The sequence below is a fragment of the Sorex araneus genome, chromosome 4 (assembly GCF_027595985.1).
Source record: "Sorex araneus isolate mSorAra2 chromosome 4, mSorAra2.pri, whole genome shotgun sequence".
In the NCBI taxonomy this organism is placed as follows: Eukaryota; Metazoa; Chordata; class Mammalia; order Eulipotyphla; family Soricidae; genus Sorex; species Sorex araneus.
Genome location: NC_073305.1, coordinates 53,851,902 through 53,869,977, shown reverse-complemented (window position 1 = coordinate 53,869,977; position 18,076 = coordinate 53,851,902). Strand labels below are relative to the sequence as shown.

Here is an 18,076-nt window from a genome sequence, read left to right as displayed (position 1 = left end):
TTTCAACTTTATTTTAGCCTGTCTTCATTGAAATCAATGTGAAAAATACTCTGTACTCACTCTGGCATTCTATGAACTGATGGATAAAAGTGCAGTCCCCTCCACTCTTTGAAAGCAAGTGCTCTAATAAAGAAAGAAACACCTTTAAGGATATAGTTTGTTGCTGTTTTGGAAAACCAACAGCATAGGTAGGGAAATGTATTACCATGACTAATTCTGAATAAAAATAACAAAATCTAATATATTTTAATATTAACAAGCATAATTTTGTGTTAAAGTTATAGGACTCAAAATTAAAACTACATAATCATTAATTTATACCCTAAATGATTAGTTTTTAAAGGTGCAGTTTCTATCCAAAGAGCTCAAGAAAATCAAAGGCTTTTATTGCTTTAAAAATATTTCTTCACTTTCAAAATATACTTTTTTCTGTAAGAGCTTAAGAAGTACCTATAAATAACTTAAAATTTATATACATTTATTCCTATGGAATTAATTTTCAAATGGCTGCTCTCTAATAATACCTTTTCAAAGCTATTCATCTCAGGAGGCAAAAGTAAATACTTTAGTACCATAAAATATCTTAAAATTACACTATTGGATGTTTCTTTAAAATGCTTGCACTTTCATTTCAAAAAGTACTGTGTTGTAGGCACTAGTCTGTACTTTACATTACTTATCTCTGCCCACATAATTAAAAGCAATGACTACATATTTTAGAATAAGAGCTTGGTAATGGTTCTGGTTGGCTCACATGTTTTGTTTTGTATTTTTCCAAAAACAAAGAGAATAAAACTCTAACAATAGTTTAGCAAAATTTCACTCTTTACTTATGATAAACTTTGAATTAGAGTTAAAGCCTGAATATGCATAACACCCTCTCCCTCCTCAAGTTTACACACACACACGTTACATGTGTGTGTATGTATGTGTGTGTGTGTATATATATGTAGCTTTCAAGATGACTAAATTTTGCAAGCTCAAGTATTAATAATAATATATTCTAGAGGCTGGGGAATAGCTCAAAGGGCTGGAGTGGATGCTTTGCACCCTGAACACCCAGTATCACAGGGTTTCCTTGCACAAATAGGAGTGACCTTGACCCAGAGGAGAAGTAGTCCGTGAGAACCAAATGTATAGCCCACAAAACCAAACCAATTCTAACACAGCTCTCTGAAAGGACTGAAAGCACTAAAACATTTCAGAATGGATTTGGGTTAGCTCACTCTGACTTGGAGAGTGTTTTCTTCATCTCAACCCACCTCACTCTTCTCATCTCAACTTTGCTTGAAAGGTCGGTAGAACTACTGTCCTCACTCATTGACCTTTCTGGATGCCCTCACTGATAGGCTTCTGTACTTTCATACTCAAAATCTTTCATTTTCCTTTACATGCTGTATGTACCCGGTCTATTGTCTGCACCAGTTTATACAAAAACTCAAGGGGAAAGAGTGATAACATTCATATTTTGGAAAAACAAATTCATCGCATAGTTAGAATATTACAAAGTGATACAATATATCCCGACAAAAATTTAACTACAACATAAATTTAAAATTTTAAAATTAAATAGGAATTTCTAATTGGAGTCAAGATATCCAAATTCAATACTAACTGGCAAGAAAAAAGTATTTTGTTTTACATATATCCTTTCTAAGCTATGATATTTTCAGAACTCAAAGCAGGGGACAGAGAAATAACACATACTGAACATATGCTGCACATGCAGGAGGACCCAGTTTGATGTTGAAATTTTATATGGTCCTTTAATCATCACCAGGAGTGACCCCTGAGCACTGAACCGGGAATCACCTTGAGCATTGCCAGGTGTGAAATTTCCAAGTCCAAAACCATAAAACATCAGAACTCAAACTATATGATATTACTGTTAAATATAAAAACTCATTTGAAATCAAGTATTTACCTAAGAACCTCATAGAATTGATATGAAACAAAATTTCGAACATCATAGGACTTTAGATGACATTTATTAATTCAGGGGCTGGAGCAATAGCACGGCGGTAGGGTGTTTGCTTTGCACAAAGCCGACCCAGGTTCCATCTGCCCCCTCAGAGAGCCCAGCAAGCTACCCGTGGCATATTCGATATGCCAAAAACATCGTCTCACAATGGAGACTTTACTGGTTCCCGCTCAAACAAATCAATGAGCAACGGGATGACAGTGACAGTGATTATTAATTCAGAATGTCCCACCAACATTTAGCAAGCACCAAGATACCCACTTATCTATTCTGATTTTAATATCTGAACTCTTTATTATTTACTATACTAGTTTAGAATCAATAAAAGATGAATATAAAGAGACCCACCTACCCAACTACATACCTATCACTTCCCCAAAGAAACATATTAAATAAAACATATTTAGATTTCTTTCTGTAGATTTTTATTTTCTATACCTATGCAATTGAATGTAATGGTCACTTCTATGGTGTAGCTACTGCAGCACTGTAGCACTGTAGCATTGTCGTCCTGTTGTTCATCGATTTGCTCGAGCGGGCACTAGTAATGTCTCCGTTGTGAGACTTGTTACTGTTTTTGGCATACTGAATACACCATGGGTAGCTTCCCAGGCTCTGACGTGTGGGTGTAGCTACTAAGCCCTTAAAAAGTGGATAGTCTAAATTGAGATGTGCAATAAGTATAAAATATACAGTGATTTAAAAAAGATTTAGTAAGGAAAAAAGGAGCGTGAAATATTATAATATTCTATAGACTGATATTAAAATTATTTTAGATATAACAGATTTAAGTATACTATTAAAATACTAGAATTTTATCTATTTACTTTTTTGGGGTAGAGAGGTTATTTTCTTGGCCACATGTGAGGTGTTCAGGGGCTAGTCCCAAAACCTTGCTCAGGGTTTGCACTGGGCAGTACTCAGGGGACCGACCATGAGGTGCTGGGACTTGAGCCTGGGCCTCCCTCATACAAAGATACACACTAGTCTTTTGAGTTCTTTCTCTAACCCTCACTTTACAATTTTGACATGGCAACTAAAAATTTTTAATAATATGTATTGCTTCATAATATTTCTAGAAGACAGTGGTTTTTTGTCCCTCCAAGATATAGTCATACTATGCTTATTGGATAACAGTAAAAAATTTACAAGGCAAAGTATGTTTATAGCAGCTACTTGAGATTTAAGTAATTTCAAAAATGAGATTTACTTGGGAAGTATTATTAATACTAATAATCTTATTATAATCTTTAGACATTTTTAAGTAGTCTTTTACAACTGTACTTGGCTCTCTCACCACTAGTTTTATTTAAATTTTATATGATAGCACACTGTGGCTACAGGCATTTATAACCTTAGAATACTTAATTTAAAAAAACTATCACAAATGACTCAAATTCACCTTATTTCAAAATTTATTCCAGAATTTGGTGTAATGAAGCTTTTATATATTTCTACTCAGTTTCTTTAAATATTTTCTGTCAGTCCCTCTCACCCTATTTATTGCCAATAAAAATACAAATATATCAATTAATACATGAAAAACATATTTTAGAGCAAATAAAACTTTCAAGTACCCAAAATATCTTTAGTCTTAAATCAAGGAATTGTCTGTTTTTACTTAAAACAACTGAAATTAGCAAAATAATTTAAGTACTCACTTGACAATTCTAAACAGTAATGGATGGTTCATTATATAGAACTAATTCAATGTATATTACTAATTGATTGTTTTTAACATTTCACTCTTAACTGAAAGAACAGAATATTCCATGCTTCAGTTAACATACTATTAATAAGAATATGCTCAATCAATAAGAAAAAAGTGTACATTTCAGGAAAAGGAAGACAGAAAAATGACAATAGAAAATGTACATTCATTTAATGATGAAAGGTTTTTATGAGAAGATGATTAAGTCATTTTATATGCTTGCTAAAATCATAATTTTGGTGCAATGAATATAAACTACACCTTTAAAATTTCTCAAACTGAAACTTAATCAAATCAGTTTCAAAATGTCAATGTATCTTATCAAACAAAAAAGTGATTAGGGAAAGCTTTAAAACTTTAGAATATGCATTGTTACGTCTTTACTTTGCAACACAAATATACATGATTACCCAAGTCTAGTTTGCCAGTCTTCATTTAAAAGCAAACCTAAACAAACCAAACAAAAGAGCTCTTTCTAACATTGTCAGTTTTTTGTTGCCCCAAGACTATAAAAATATCCCCTGATGTGTGGGAGAAAAAATTGTTACAACGAAGTTCTGGTTTTCAACCTTGACATCTTCCACTAAGTTTGGTTTAAAAACTGAGAAAACTGAGGTGAAAGGCATACAATTTGATAAACACCAAAAAAAGTTTTGTTTATTTGGACTCCCAAGAATCTAATGCAGGATCTGGCATATAGTTGGCACTTATATTTGTGTGCATGTGTTTATATGTATGTGTGTTTGTGTGTATACATATTATATAGTAATGTTGGATGGGAGATGAAGGAATAGGGATCGTTCAATTGAAGGAATACAGAAGTCATTGGATTAAAATATCAGATACAGGGCCAGAGAGATAGTACAGGGGTAAGGCACTTGCTTTGAATGTTCAATCCCCAGCATCACACATGGTCCCCTGAGCATTGCCAGGAGTGATTCCTGAATGCAGAGCCCAGGAGTAACCCCTGAGTATTGCTGGGTGTGGCTCCAAAACAAAACAACAAAAAAGTATCAGATATAGCAGTAGGAAAAATAATAGTGAATACATATTTTAGGGAAGAGATAATCCAAGATATCCAGAAAAAGGGTCATCGTTTCACAGAATCATAAATGATTTTTCAGATGACAGAAATGACTGACTCCATTTTCTCTAACTGATAAAACAGACAGACAAAGAAGTTTCTGAGATACATTCGATGGCTCCGAGGGCTACTGAATAAATTCTTGATGGGAAGGGACAGGGTATAAACATTAAATATGGGAATCAATTTTACCCATGAAGTAACACCTGATGAAAGAAAATGGCACATAGTCTGCCCCCCTGATATACACTCCTTACTGGGGATCACAAACAGTGGGGGCTGTGGGGATCAATTGAGGATGTATCACGGTACCAGGTCTCACACTCGTCCCACTGTACTTTTTAAACTATTGATTCATCTTTCAGGCCATTCTCACTAGAGATCCAAAACAGCAGATGTGTGAGCTGTGCAAATTACCTTGGCTCATGCAGATTCAAATCAGACTTTGAACTGTAGTCTCATGCCAGTTAGACATGTACTTTAAGCCACTTAAATAATCATCTGGGGGCCCCAGAACTAAATTCTTTGAAAAATGAAGTGGGCAAACAAGAAGCCAATGCTAAAGTTAAACTTATTACTTTCTTATTATTTGATTATAGTTTTCATATAACAAGGGATACCTAACCATCAATCATAGAATTAAGAGTTGCAAAACATAGGAAATTTATTTTAAAAGAGAAGTCAGTGGTCTTTAAAAAAGAATTCAATGGTCTATGGACTGTATGATTTCCATTCCAAACACTTAAAACCCTTTCTGTACTTCTTAAACAGTAAAAGGGAATTATGAAAGAAAAATATTTAAGATTTTACACTACCTTTTTCTGTGCTCCCATTTATTTTAGGTAAGAAGTCATCAACTTGTATCCCTAGGATTAAGACAGTGTATCATTGCCTGAACAAAGAAAGTGTTACTCCAAAAATGGTCTCAAGTGTAACCATGGTATTTTATATTCCTAATTTCACTAAAATTCTTAACTTATTTTTTACACAAAAGGTTCAACTTGCCATTGTCTATCAAGTCAGAGAAAAAACCATAAGTATACAGTAGCATTCCAGTAAACCTCAAAAGAAAAAGGATCCTGCTGTTCATGTATAGAATTTCTTATGTCAATGGTCTCCAGTAGGCTGTCTAGATGCAGAAATTTCATTCGTTCCAAGAACTAAACAATGGTGCCCACTAGTGGCAATCAAGTATATATTTAAAGAAAATTTTCTGGATTTATGTATTTTATGCTAAATACCATAATACATAAACATCTGTTGTAAAGAATAAGCACCCACATAAAATTGTAAATGCCAAGTATTTAATAATAAAATTCAGCTTTAAAAACAAGAAATTTGGTGATACCTACCTAAGCTGCTGCATTCTTTAAGAGTTTTCTCCTGAAGATGTTCTAACCGTACTGTAAATAAAAGTCCAAGAAAAAGATATTTCACAGATAAAAAGAAAAAAAAATGAGATCAAATCAATTCCTGGATAAGTTCACTTACCTTGTAAAGCGGTTAGCCGTTCATTGGTGAAGTCATTATCTGCTTGCAAAGCTTCAATTTTTGCCTGAAGCTCCTGCTCTTTCTCTTCCATTTCATCTATTTTATGTTGTAATTCTTTTTTCTCAGCTTGCCCCTTTTGCTGAATTTCCTCTTGTTTTCCCTCTGCTACCTGTTTAAAAAAAAAAGGAAAAGAAAGTTCAGTTACTCAATGAAACCTGGCCTTATTCATAAAACCAGCCTGGTTTTATGAATAATAAACTTCCAATGAAAATACTCAATACTGCAGAACTATTTATGAATGTCAAAATGATGCAAGGTGATCTGCATTGGGTCATCCAACCATAGTACCCAGGAGAGAAAAATGAGTATGCAAGGCAAGCAGGCTCAGTATAGTCTAAAAGAGGTACAAAATGTCAACTTCACATGTTCTTCCCTCTCCCTCTGTTGATGTTTCAATGAGCAGAGATCAAACACATGCCTAGTTACTTGCTCATACATTTAGCTTTAATGTAATGCGCACTAGGGGTTGCTATTGTTCTCACATACATACTCAAACAGCAAGCCCTTTACTTGCATAATCTCACACACCTGGCAGCACTGCAGCCAGAAATCCTTTGCAGTGCTGAGAATTGAAAACAATAGCCAGTTCATGCCTTGTACATGCAGGTAGTACTGGAGTTTGTACCCACAGCCTTAAGCTTTCAACGTAGACACTTTGACCACCAACGCATTTCCCTCCCAGCACCTAACCTGTATAAAGACTGGTCTTGTTAAAAAGTTGTTATTGAAAAGTGTTTATTGACTTATTCCTTTAGTGAACTACAGTTCATTTAAATTTCAGAATAACAAAGCTGAAATGATAGTATAGCAGGTAGGGTGCTTGCCTTGCACAAGGCAGGACCCATTTCCGATCCCCAGCATCACAAATGCCCAAGCCCAGCAGTGATCCCTGAGCACAGAGCCAGGAGTAAGCCTGAGCCTGGTCAGCTGTGTCTCAAAAAACAAAACCAATAACATAAAACTTCAGCTATGACTAGTATATGCTTTTAGGTAGCCGAGTGCACAGTGGAAGCATGCTGGGCTCATAAAATTTCAGAATAAGTTACAACCTAATGAAATAACTTACAACCTAATGAAGCAATAGTAATTGTAGAGGATAACTTTATTTTCTTCTTTTAAAATATCTAGTTTTAGTTGGGGGCAGGGAGTGAGATGGCTGAGTAGCAAAAGCACCTGCTTTTTTAGTATGAAGCCATGATTTCAAAGCCTGATGCTGCAGGCCCACATGCACGGAGCACAGTGCTGGCTGGGAGCACTGCCTAAGATCCCCAATACTGCAAGCAACTTTCAATTGCACTGCAACCAGGTGAATGAGAGTACACAAGTATGTGCCCCTGACCCCCAGCCCCTACTGAAAGCACTACAACTAAAGAGATGTGCAAAGCATTGTAGCCAGGAGTGTGAACTCCCAATGAGTACATAGGCAACCCCTGGCAAACATTACAACCAGAATGTGTATAAGCACAATTAAATAACATGACTCCTAAAAACATATGCAATCACTGTAACTGAAAGTGTGCGATGCCCAGCAAGTACCAAGGCTGAGTGTGTGAGCCCTGTAACTTGAAATGTGACCACTGCCAGTACCACAACTAAATATAAAAGCACCACAACCAAGCAGTGTCCAACGCTGGACCTTCATTATACAGCATGAACATAGGAAAGGGGGAGGGAGGGAGGGAGGGAGGGAGAAAAATGAATAAATTTAGAGAAAAGATTTTTTGTAATTTAATCGACACATGGAAATACGTTCCATTCTTAGCTCTAACATGAATCTTTTCGCTCCTCAACTCATGGTTTGAATTATGTAAAAATCAATCTTCATAACTCAACTTCAAAATTTTATAATAAGAAGTGGTCAAGTTATTTTAGTGTCAGGGATCAAAGCTAGAGCCTCACACTTGTGAGCATGCACTCTGCCACTGTACCTCACCACTGGTTCTCTAAGCTATAACATTTTGAAGGAAGAATAACTTGACTATGCTCAAGTCTGTCCTTATCCTACAGGGAGTGAAAACTGAAATGGTGTCAGTAGGAGACTACAGTTTGCATAAATCACTCCAAGATCCCTCTGGGATTATTCTATGTGGATGAGGCTTCAGTGGCTGCTAACGTTAAACATAATCAAATTTTTAAAAATCCAAAATGTCTTGGATTTTTCTAATTCTCATCTACTTTCTGTGATATTATAAGATGACTCTGTAAAGTACTACTTCCACCAGGTAAAATACACCAAGATTTTCAACTTTCTATGGCTACGAGGTCTGAGCCAAATAGAATACATGTACCTATTTTCACTACACATTTCAATGATTACCAAAATTTATAACATCAACTCTTCAGCAATTCCTAACTTCTTAAGTTATACAGTGTGCTAAGAACAATTCACAAACTTCTAACTTAAGAAAATTTATACCTTTAATTTATCAGATAAATCTTTGATCTCATTAACTGCTCCATTATATTTATTGGCTAGTTCTCTTAATTCTTCCTGTGTCCGTTCATTCATTTCTTTCAGGTGGGTACATTCATCTTCAGTATTACTCAGGCTTCGCTGCAATTCAAATTTATAGGCAAGTGAGTTAGAATACATATACATTCTAAATTCAATTTATAAAAAGTGTAACACTATAGTCATTCATTCTGAATTAACATCTGCCTGGATTTTATGTAAAACTTAGTTAAATAGTTAAGTAACATAAGAACTGCAATTTGCCCCAGGTATGTGCTAAAATAGAAAGTACAATTAAGCATTTTACAATTAAAAAAAAAAAAGGGACGGGAGTGACTGAAGCGATAGTATAGTGAGTAGAGTGCTTGCCTTGCACATAGCTGACCCAGGTTCCTGAGTTATCCCTCAGTGCAGGGCAACAAGTAATCCCTTGTAGGGTGTTTCTCACCTCCCCTTCTCCCTCCCACCCCCATCAAAAAAAAAAAAAAAAGCAGCAGGGATAAAAGATTAGTTAGGGCTTAGAAAGGTAATTCAAAGACAGTACATGTGTGGGAGGCCCAGGTTTTATCCCTAATACCACACAGCCCCCTGTGCACTTTCAGAAGCAATAATACCAAGCAACTCGCCAGGAGTAGTCCTTGAGCACTCCCAGATGAGTCACTGCCCCCCTTAATCCTCACAACACACACACACACAGAGTACACACACACAGAGTACACACACATAGAGTACACACACACACACACACACACACACACACACACACACACACACACACACACACACACACACACACACACACACACACACACACACACACACACACACACACACACACACAAAGTCCTGGCCCTGGGAACCCTCCCAAGCATTTTGCTTGAGAGGTTAAAAAACAAAAAAAGTCTTTTCAAAAGATCACCAAGTAAAGACTTTCAGCCCTGAAAATATTTGTTTTGTTTTGTGGCTGGAGCAAGAGCACAGTGGGTAGGGCATTCATCTTGCACACGGCCAACCCAGGTTCGATTCCTCCACCCCTCTCAGAGAGCCTGGCAAACTACCTATGGTATATTCAATATGCCAAAAACAGTAACAAGTCTCACAATGGAGATGTTACTGGTGCCCGCTCGAGCAAATCGATGAGCAACGGGATGACAGTGATGACAGTGACAGTCATGACAGTTTTGTGGCAACATGCTTTTTCCTCTCTCAAGGGTGGCAAAAGCAAGAAAATGTGGTGGAAGTATCTATCCTTAGACTGACTATTCTTAACCAGAAGAAAAGCAAGGTGATCATTCCCTGGCATATATCATAGTCCATGGGTGGAAGCTAAGTCTTAAACAATGCAAGTAGTAAGATTCCCTGGCTAGGCTTTCATTTCTTAAACTACTTCCAAGGAATCACAAGCATCAGAAAGAACTCAAACAATTATGTTGACAAATCCCAACAGTTAACGAGCATACTACTACTTCCCATCTGGTAAGACTAAAAATATGCCCTGGCTATTTAATAAAACACAAATATAAAATGTTCTGAAGTATAAGCCATTTTAGGCTAAAATGTATATCCTGTTTATTATTTATTAAACTGAAATACCTCAACTTCTGAAAGTTTTCTAACCACTTCAATTTTCTCCTGAAGAACCCGCCTCAGGGACTCTTTGGCTGTCGTTTCATAGTTGTGTTTGTCCTCCTGTAATGCTATTAGTTCTTTCCGTAAACTATCTTCTGTTTGATTCTAGGAGGAAAAGATATTTATATAGTTATAAATAATTATAAGTAAGGTTTCTTTTACCATTTGAAACAATTATAGTGCTTTTTGGATCCCATACTAAGGTACCTCTAAAACCAAATGATGTGAGCCCTTGCAGTTAAAAGCTGCATTAATAAATTACACCTTCACAGACACACCAATTTATACTTTCAACGAAGAAAAAGCCTAAGGAAATAAAAATTTCTTTTAATTATATGAACAAATTACTTTTATTTTTTGTTATATTCTTTGCACATGATAATACTTAAACTTATGGGCAAAAATAATCTCTTACCTTAAGAGGTCCAAGTATTTTAAATCAGTGGTAAAAACAAAAGGAGTTAGAGCAGTATGGAGAAAATGCTAGCTTCAGTTTTGAGACAAAAAAGTACAATTTTCTGAAACATTTTGTGTGATATGAACAGGGGCTATCAAAGTCTGTTAGGGTTCTAGTGAAAGAACTCAGCCTTTGACCTGAAGAAGTTTCTCTGGTCCAGAGATGGATAATTTGATAATAGGAAAAATAAATGGAATGTATTTTGATCTAAAACGGGGGTGGGGGGGTGGGTATACCAAATTCTTGGTGGGTAAGATGAAGTTAAACTAATTCTTTACTTTCAAATTTATAAAAAGGAAGAAAATCATATGGCTTACTTTTCCTAAGCAAAAGTCTTGTAAAAATTGTTTTCTTTATAGAAGTAATTCAGTCAGTATATGAAGAATTACAATTATCATTGTTTTTCAATTCCTAATAATGGATCTAGGCAAGAATCATCACAATTACTAATCTCCCCATCTTCCCCAACCCTCAAATACATTATGGTGTCTTCCAGTAGAAAGTGTACATGAAGTCCTGAAAAAATAAAGTGGAATTTAATTCTGATTGATTCTCTAGATCAAACTACCAATTTATAGTTGGGAAGAGGAAAAGGAAGAATGTTCAAAAATAATAATCCAGGTAAAGAAAAATTACAGAGGACAAATAATGCCCAACAATACCAAGTGATAAAATGAAGGAAAAGAGTTATACAGGGCGCAATAGCACAGCGGGTAGGGTGTTTGTCTTGCATGCAGCTGACCCGGGTTCGATTCCTCTGTCCCTCTCGGAGAGCCCGGCAAGCTATCGAGAGTATCCTGCCCGCACGGCAGTCTGGCAAGCTCCCTGTGGTATATTCAATATGCCAAAAACAGTAACAACAAGTTTCACAATGGAGATGTTACTGGTGCCCACTCGAGCAAATCAAGGGACGACAATGCTACAGTACTATGGTGAAAATACATACATCTTACAGCATACACTCAAAGCTAGTCAAAGAAATCCCATGCATTTTTATGTACTACAGATTAATACCTACTTTGGAACATGCCTGTAATTGGTTTCCCATAACTTCTAACCGTGATAAGAGTCTATCTTCATCTATTAAAGCCTGTTAAAGAAAAATTAAATATAAATAAAGTCCTGCAGTAATTAAAACATAAAAGGTTAAAAAGATTTCTACTACCAAAATAAGATGTATAAAATTATAAAACCAAACAAATTCACTTTAAAACACCCAGTTTTCAGTATTTATTCCTTGGGAAATAGCTGCTATAAAGTTTTAGTTAAAAAAAAAGTTTTAGTTTTTAACTTATCTAATATCTAAAGAACATTAACTTATCCTTTAATGATTCTTGAATAAAAGACAACTGGAATACCTGCCAACTGGTATCTGAAGCCTCTTGGGTGATGGCGAGTAGCCGCTGAAGAGTGGCTAACTTTTGTTCCAACATTTGTTCCCGGTGTAAGGCCTCCTAATATGTCATGAAAGAGAGTATAATAAACTTAATATGATTCCTTTGAAAAGCAAAATCACTTTTTAGCACATGCTAGAAAACTTTCATATTATATTTCTTTATAGAAAATTTGATTAAGTCAAAGCTGTAGACTATATGGAGGTCACATCATTTTCATCTCATTTGTTGAGCTGTTAGCCCTGCTGTTGGGGGTGCAACTTCCCCTGTAACAAAAAGCAAACTATTTGTTTTTATTTTCTTTTTCACAGTACGTAGGAGTTGTTTTTTTTTTAAAGACTAAGAGTATAAGACTCCCAACAAATATTTGAACCCTACTCCTACTTTCACTTTCCTTTAAAAACAAATAAAACAGTGCATATTTCAGAAGGTGAGTGCAGAGCCAGGAGTACACAAATGTGGCCCCCAAACAAAAACCAAACCAAAACAAAAACCACCTCAAATTTTAAAAATTAAAATAAAGTAACATATATAAATGTATAGGTATTTTGATTATCTCTGTGACTATATACAACTTAGTAGCAATTAAAGCAAAAATAAGAGACCATCAAATATGGGTACAATGTAATTAAGCAATCAACAAGTTATACATCTATTCTACTCCAAAGGAATACTTTTATAAATCAAGAGCTAGGCAAGCAAATCCTTATCGCTAAGTAACTTGTTAAACATTAATGTACTTCCTTCACTGGAAATTAAGGTGAAAATATTCTTATGGCATTCAGATGTTTTTTTATGCACCTTGAACTTTCACTTTTATTCCTGTCATTATCCAAGGTAGAACACTATCAGTAATAATACTTCTAAACAATTTCAACAGAGTATAATGCTTCAAACATAGTAGTTGAGGTTTAAATTGTGTAGCACCATTCTCCATATCATTAATAATTATTAGGAGAAATAGGTCTAGTTAGTTTTTTAGTAACTCTAGAAAGAAAAGACTAAGAAACCTAATAAAAAGTTACATGCCTCTTGCTGAAAGCAGACTATCGATTGAACACAATGGCCACCCAATACCTCCATTACAAACCACAACACCCAAAAGGAGAGGGAGAACAAAAGGGAATGCCCTGCCACAGAGGTGGGGTGGGGTGGGGGGATGGGATGAGGGTGGGAGGGATGCTGGAGTCATCAGTGGAGGAGAACGGGCACTGAGGGGGGATGGGTTCTGAAGCAGTGTATGACTGAAACACAAGCACGAAAATATGTAAATCTGTATCTGTACCCTCACGGTGATTCACTAATAAAAAAATAATTAAAAATTTTCTTAAAAAGTTATATGCCTCTGAATTCACATTAAGCTCAGGTGAAATTTAAGAAAATTTACTCACCAAGTTCAAGTTTCTAGACTATCTATTTCTAATATCCAGGAAATAACACTAACGCAGTAGAATTTTTTTTGTTTGTTTCGGTTTCAAAAGATTTTGTAATTGAGACACTGATAAATCTTTACAAAGTTGTTTATAATTAGTGTTACTCAGGGAAAACAGGATCTAGGAGCATGTTTTATGTAAAAATAAAACCACCAAAACAAAACTGCTCACTTCCACTAGATGGTGTAATTTCACACATGTTCCTTTTTAAAACTCAATTTGGTTTAGAGTTTCTTAATTCCATGAACCACATTCTAACAGAAATCTAATCCAGGAATGATCTTTAATTTTTATGGTAAGAAATGCATCCATTCCAACTTTTATTTAAATGCTTTACAATTTACATTATAAACTAAAAAATGTATACAGTATTTTCTCTAAAAGAGAAAAAACTAGTTAAAGATTGTGCCTATTAAAGTTCAAAGAACTGACAAAGTTCAGTTGGAAAAAGTACTAGGAGGGGGAAAGGAGGTGGGGCATTATATTGATGATCTGTATGACTAGCAACAATGGTATTTTAATTACACTATTGTATTTACAGAAATTGATAGCACAGCAGGTAGGGCATTTGCCTTGCACACGGCCAACCTGGGTTTGATTCCTCTGCCCCTCTCGGAAAGCCAGGCAAGCTACTGAGAGTATACCACCTGCACAGCAGAGCCTGGTAAGCCATGGCGTATTCAATATGCCAAAAACAGTAACAAGTCTCACAAGGAAATGTTACTGGTGCCCGCTGAAGCAAATCGGTGAACAATGGATGACAGTGACAGTGACATTTACAGAAAAAGTCCAAAACACTAGCACACAAATCCCAGCATAGAATGGCCCACCCAATGGCATCACCAGGAGAGGAGAGTCTTGAATGCATGCAGAGCAGACTTAGTCCCCAAGCACTACCAGATGAGACTCAAAAATCAAACAAGGGCCACAGCCATATCCCAGTCCACCACCACATAAACTAGCTCATCTACCTACCAGCCCTGCTCCAGAGACTCAGAGTTAAATCTCGAAAGAGATCTACCAGCCACAAACATTTCTTGGATACCCGGTCCCAACTGAGACTGGCCGGGTGTGGGTGACCTTGGGACGGAGCAAGGCCAAGTTCCCACCCTACTAAGTCCCTGGCAGCTGCGCTCACACACCAACAGCTGCCGCCATGCCTCTGGCTGAACTACCCAATTACACATTCTGGATAATCTGGAGCGGCCACTACACGACATCTTCAAACCCTACAATGATAACACCCCGGAGGAGCACACAGATTGGATGAAAATGATATCCAGAAGCCAACTAAGTTGATTAACAAAAACATTAACACAGACAGCTCAACTAGCAACAATAGCTTAATAAACCTTCAGACAAGGGATTAGTGTACCCATGGTGAGATGCAATTTCCACAAATTTTATTTTATTTCGAACATTCCATTATCCATTTAGTGGTAACAAGCAATATAAAATAAATTCCTGTGGGCCTGCAATGGGGGCAGGCTTAAGGTGTGGTTGAGAAAATGGAGGCAATAGTGGAGGGAAGGTAACAGTGGTTGTGGCACTGGTCTTGGAATATTCAATGCCTGTAACAAATCATCATGAACGATTTTGTAAACCACGGTGTTTAAATGAAGTGTGTGTGTGTGGCTGGTGGGGGGGGGACACCAAAAATAGAAAATACCCCAAAAACAGTATATAGAATTTTGGGAAATCATAAGACCTATATAAACAAGTCCCTTATTTTTCATGTGGGAATAGCATTTTGATTCAATTAAATTCATAGATCTCCCCACATACTGAAAATAAAAGAGATCAGATTAGGAAGATAGCTCTGAGGGATGGAGCACATGCTTTGCTGGTGTGAGGATTAAATAAATCAATAGAGGTAAAACTAGAGTTAGACTAGGTATACTCTGTGTGTGTGTGTGTGTGTGTGTGTGTGTGTGTGTGAGAGAGAGTGAGAGTGTGTGTGTGTGTGTTTATGTCTCTTGCCCCTGCGCCTGGCTGTCTTCACCGCCTGGCTGTCTTCACCGGGGCCCCTTGGAGGGGTGGGTTGAGTCTCCTTCCCCTGCAGAGCCTCGGCAGCTGAAGACCTCCAGAACCCAGTCACAGCCATACTCAAGGCCACTCTCCACATGCTTGGACGAGTCTCATGCATAATGGAACCGGCAGGGGAACCCAGGTGTGTGGGACCCGGGTCTGAGATCTTCAAGCCTGCTCAGATAGGGACTGGGCCTCTTTTGCCCAGATCCCCCATTTCCCAGTAGCTAGGCAGTCACACCCAGAAACTGCCCCCGGCACCATGTAATTCCATCAATGGCCAACATCCAGAGACTATAAAACCAAGCTCCTGGAAGCTTTGTGGCCGCAGGACATTTTATAACCCAGTTTTTCCTTTCAGAAAACCTGGCAAGCTACCAAGAGCTTCCTGCTTGCATGGGAGAGCCTGGCAATCTCCCCAGAGCATATTTATATGCTAAATACAGTAACAATGATGGGTCTCATTCTCCTGACCCTGAAAGAGCCTCTAATGCGGCACCGTTGGGAAGGATGAGTAAAGACAGGCTGCTAAAATCTCAGATAGGATAAATGGAGACATTACGGGGCCTGCTGAGCAAATTTACAATGGGATGATAGTGATAGTGATAGTGTATGTATGTGTATATGTATATACATATATATGTACGCGTGTGTATACATACATATACATTTATATATGCATGCTCAGTTGTGCTGAGATCTTACTCCTGGCTCTGTGCTCAGGAGTCACTCCTGGCAATGCTCAGGGGACCATACGTGGTGATGGGAATTGAACCCAGGTTGGCCAAGTGCAAGGCAAGCTATTTACTAGTTATACTAATTCTCCAGCCTAAGCCTGGCATATATTAAGTACAAGGTACTTACCTGTAACAGTGTATTAAAGAACTAAAATCTTTCCAGATTTAATTTTAAACAGCATATATAGATAGTAAACTATTTTAAAACTACCTCATTGTCGAAAAAAGCCTTCTTGCAAAGAAAGCCTTCTTGAAAAGAATCTATCTTAACTATAGACTTCTATACTTTTATTAAATAATTCTTCATGAGACCTACGTTTAATCCCTTTTACTTTGAAAATACTTCTGTATGTGTTTGTTTTGTTTTGAGCCACACCCTGAGATACTCAGGGGTTAATCCTGTCTCTGCACTTAGGATTTACTCCTGGTAGTACTCAGAAGACCAAATGAGATGCTGGGGAACAAACCTGAACAGGCTTAAGGTAAGTGCCAATGTACTATCTCTCCAGCTCCTTATTTTATATTTTTATCAAACAATATTTATTTAGCCTATATTTGTGACCTAGCAAAATCAAATCTAAATTAATTTTTTTCAAAAACCTGGAAAGAACACAACTATTTAGTTAAAAATCCATACTGACAAGGAATATTTTTTGAAAATTTACAACCAGCGAAGGAAATGAAAATACTCTAATATTATTTGTCAGTTAATAATTTAGCAATATCAATTTAGAGTCACTGATTTCTTAAATAATGAACTCTCTCAATTTAAAACATTCCAACCACATTTTACAAATGCAACAGAGCACTCAATCCACACATATTTAATGCCTCCCTAACAGGCATATTTGTAAGTTTGGTTGTTATAGTCTTGATCTCATGCTTTCAATGTTCTAACTTTGTTTTAAAATATTAAAAATTCTCAAATTTTAGTTTTACCTGTAGATACTGAGAAAGCTGGAATAGTTCCTGAGAGTACATACTTGGAGTGTTAGCAGCAACCTAGAAACAAATTACAGAGTTAACAGATACATAAAATATTTATTGTAAGGACTGTGGTAAAATTCATACATGAGGTCCTAGGTATATGTGCACATAAATATTGAGACCAAATCAAGTCCCTGAAATACCAATTTCAATATGCAAAATAAAATTATTTTTCAACTAAACCAGCTCCTTTAATTTTCCAAATATTTCTAGCCAGAATTTATACATTCTAGCTAGAATTTATACATGTTATGCTCACCAGTTTCAAATTTAAAAACAGGTATAGATCAGTGAGATAGCTCAAGTAGAGAAATATATACCTACTACATGTGAGGTTCTGAACTCAATCCATAGCACTTTATCTCACACTTGACCACTGCCAGGAACCAGTTGACCCCTATTTTTTTTTTAAGTAAGGGCAAGAGATAGTAGCCTAAGCAGTCATGCTGAGCACGTGCAAGGTATCTGAATCTCTAGGACCACCTGGCTACCACATGGCATGATCCTGGTGGCCCCCAGCATCACACTGCCAGACCAGTCAGGCCTGCTCTTCCAGCTTAAGAACACAGGAGAGAGGGTAGACATGGTTTACTAAGTCCAGTGCCAGATTCAATAAAAATTGTTTCTCCTCC

At 36.7% G+C, this 18,076-nt stretch overlaps 1 protein-coding gene across 29 annotated transcripts in view; it reads right to left on the bottom strand.

Annotated features, from left to right (window-relative positions):
• The window catches only part of SLMAP (sarcolemma associated protein), a 148,203-nt gene that overhangs the window by 45,118 nt on the left and 85,009 nt on the right, over positions 1-18,076 (bottom strand). For 9 of the 29 annotated variants that reach the window (XM_055134425.1, XM_055134424.1, XM_055134439.1 and 6 more), the window contains exons 5-13: positions 17,397-17,459; positions 12,224-12,319; positions 11,884-11,955; positions 10,373-10,513; positions 8,744-8,881; positions 6,268-6,436; positions 6,129-6,179; positions 5,592-5,642; positions 61-123 (exon numbers count right to left, since the gene is read on the bottom strand). In XM_055134425.1, the coding sequence (XP_054990400.1) occupies positions 61-123; positions 5,592-5,642; positions 6,129-6,179; positions 6,268-6,436; positions 8,744-8,881; positions 10,373-10,513; positions 11,884-11,955; positions 12,224-12,319; positions 17,397-17,459 (844 nt within the window). The remainder of the gene's footprint in view (positions 1-60; positions 124-5,591; positions 5,643-6,128; positions 6,180-6,267; positions 6,437-8,743; positions 8,882-10,372; positions 10,514-11,883; positions 11,956-12,223; positions 12,320-17,396; positions 17,460-18,076) is intronic. The other 20 variants (XM_055134441.1, XM_055134442.1, XM_012934495.2 and 17 more) reach the window with 6 other exon arrangements.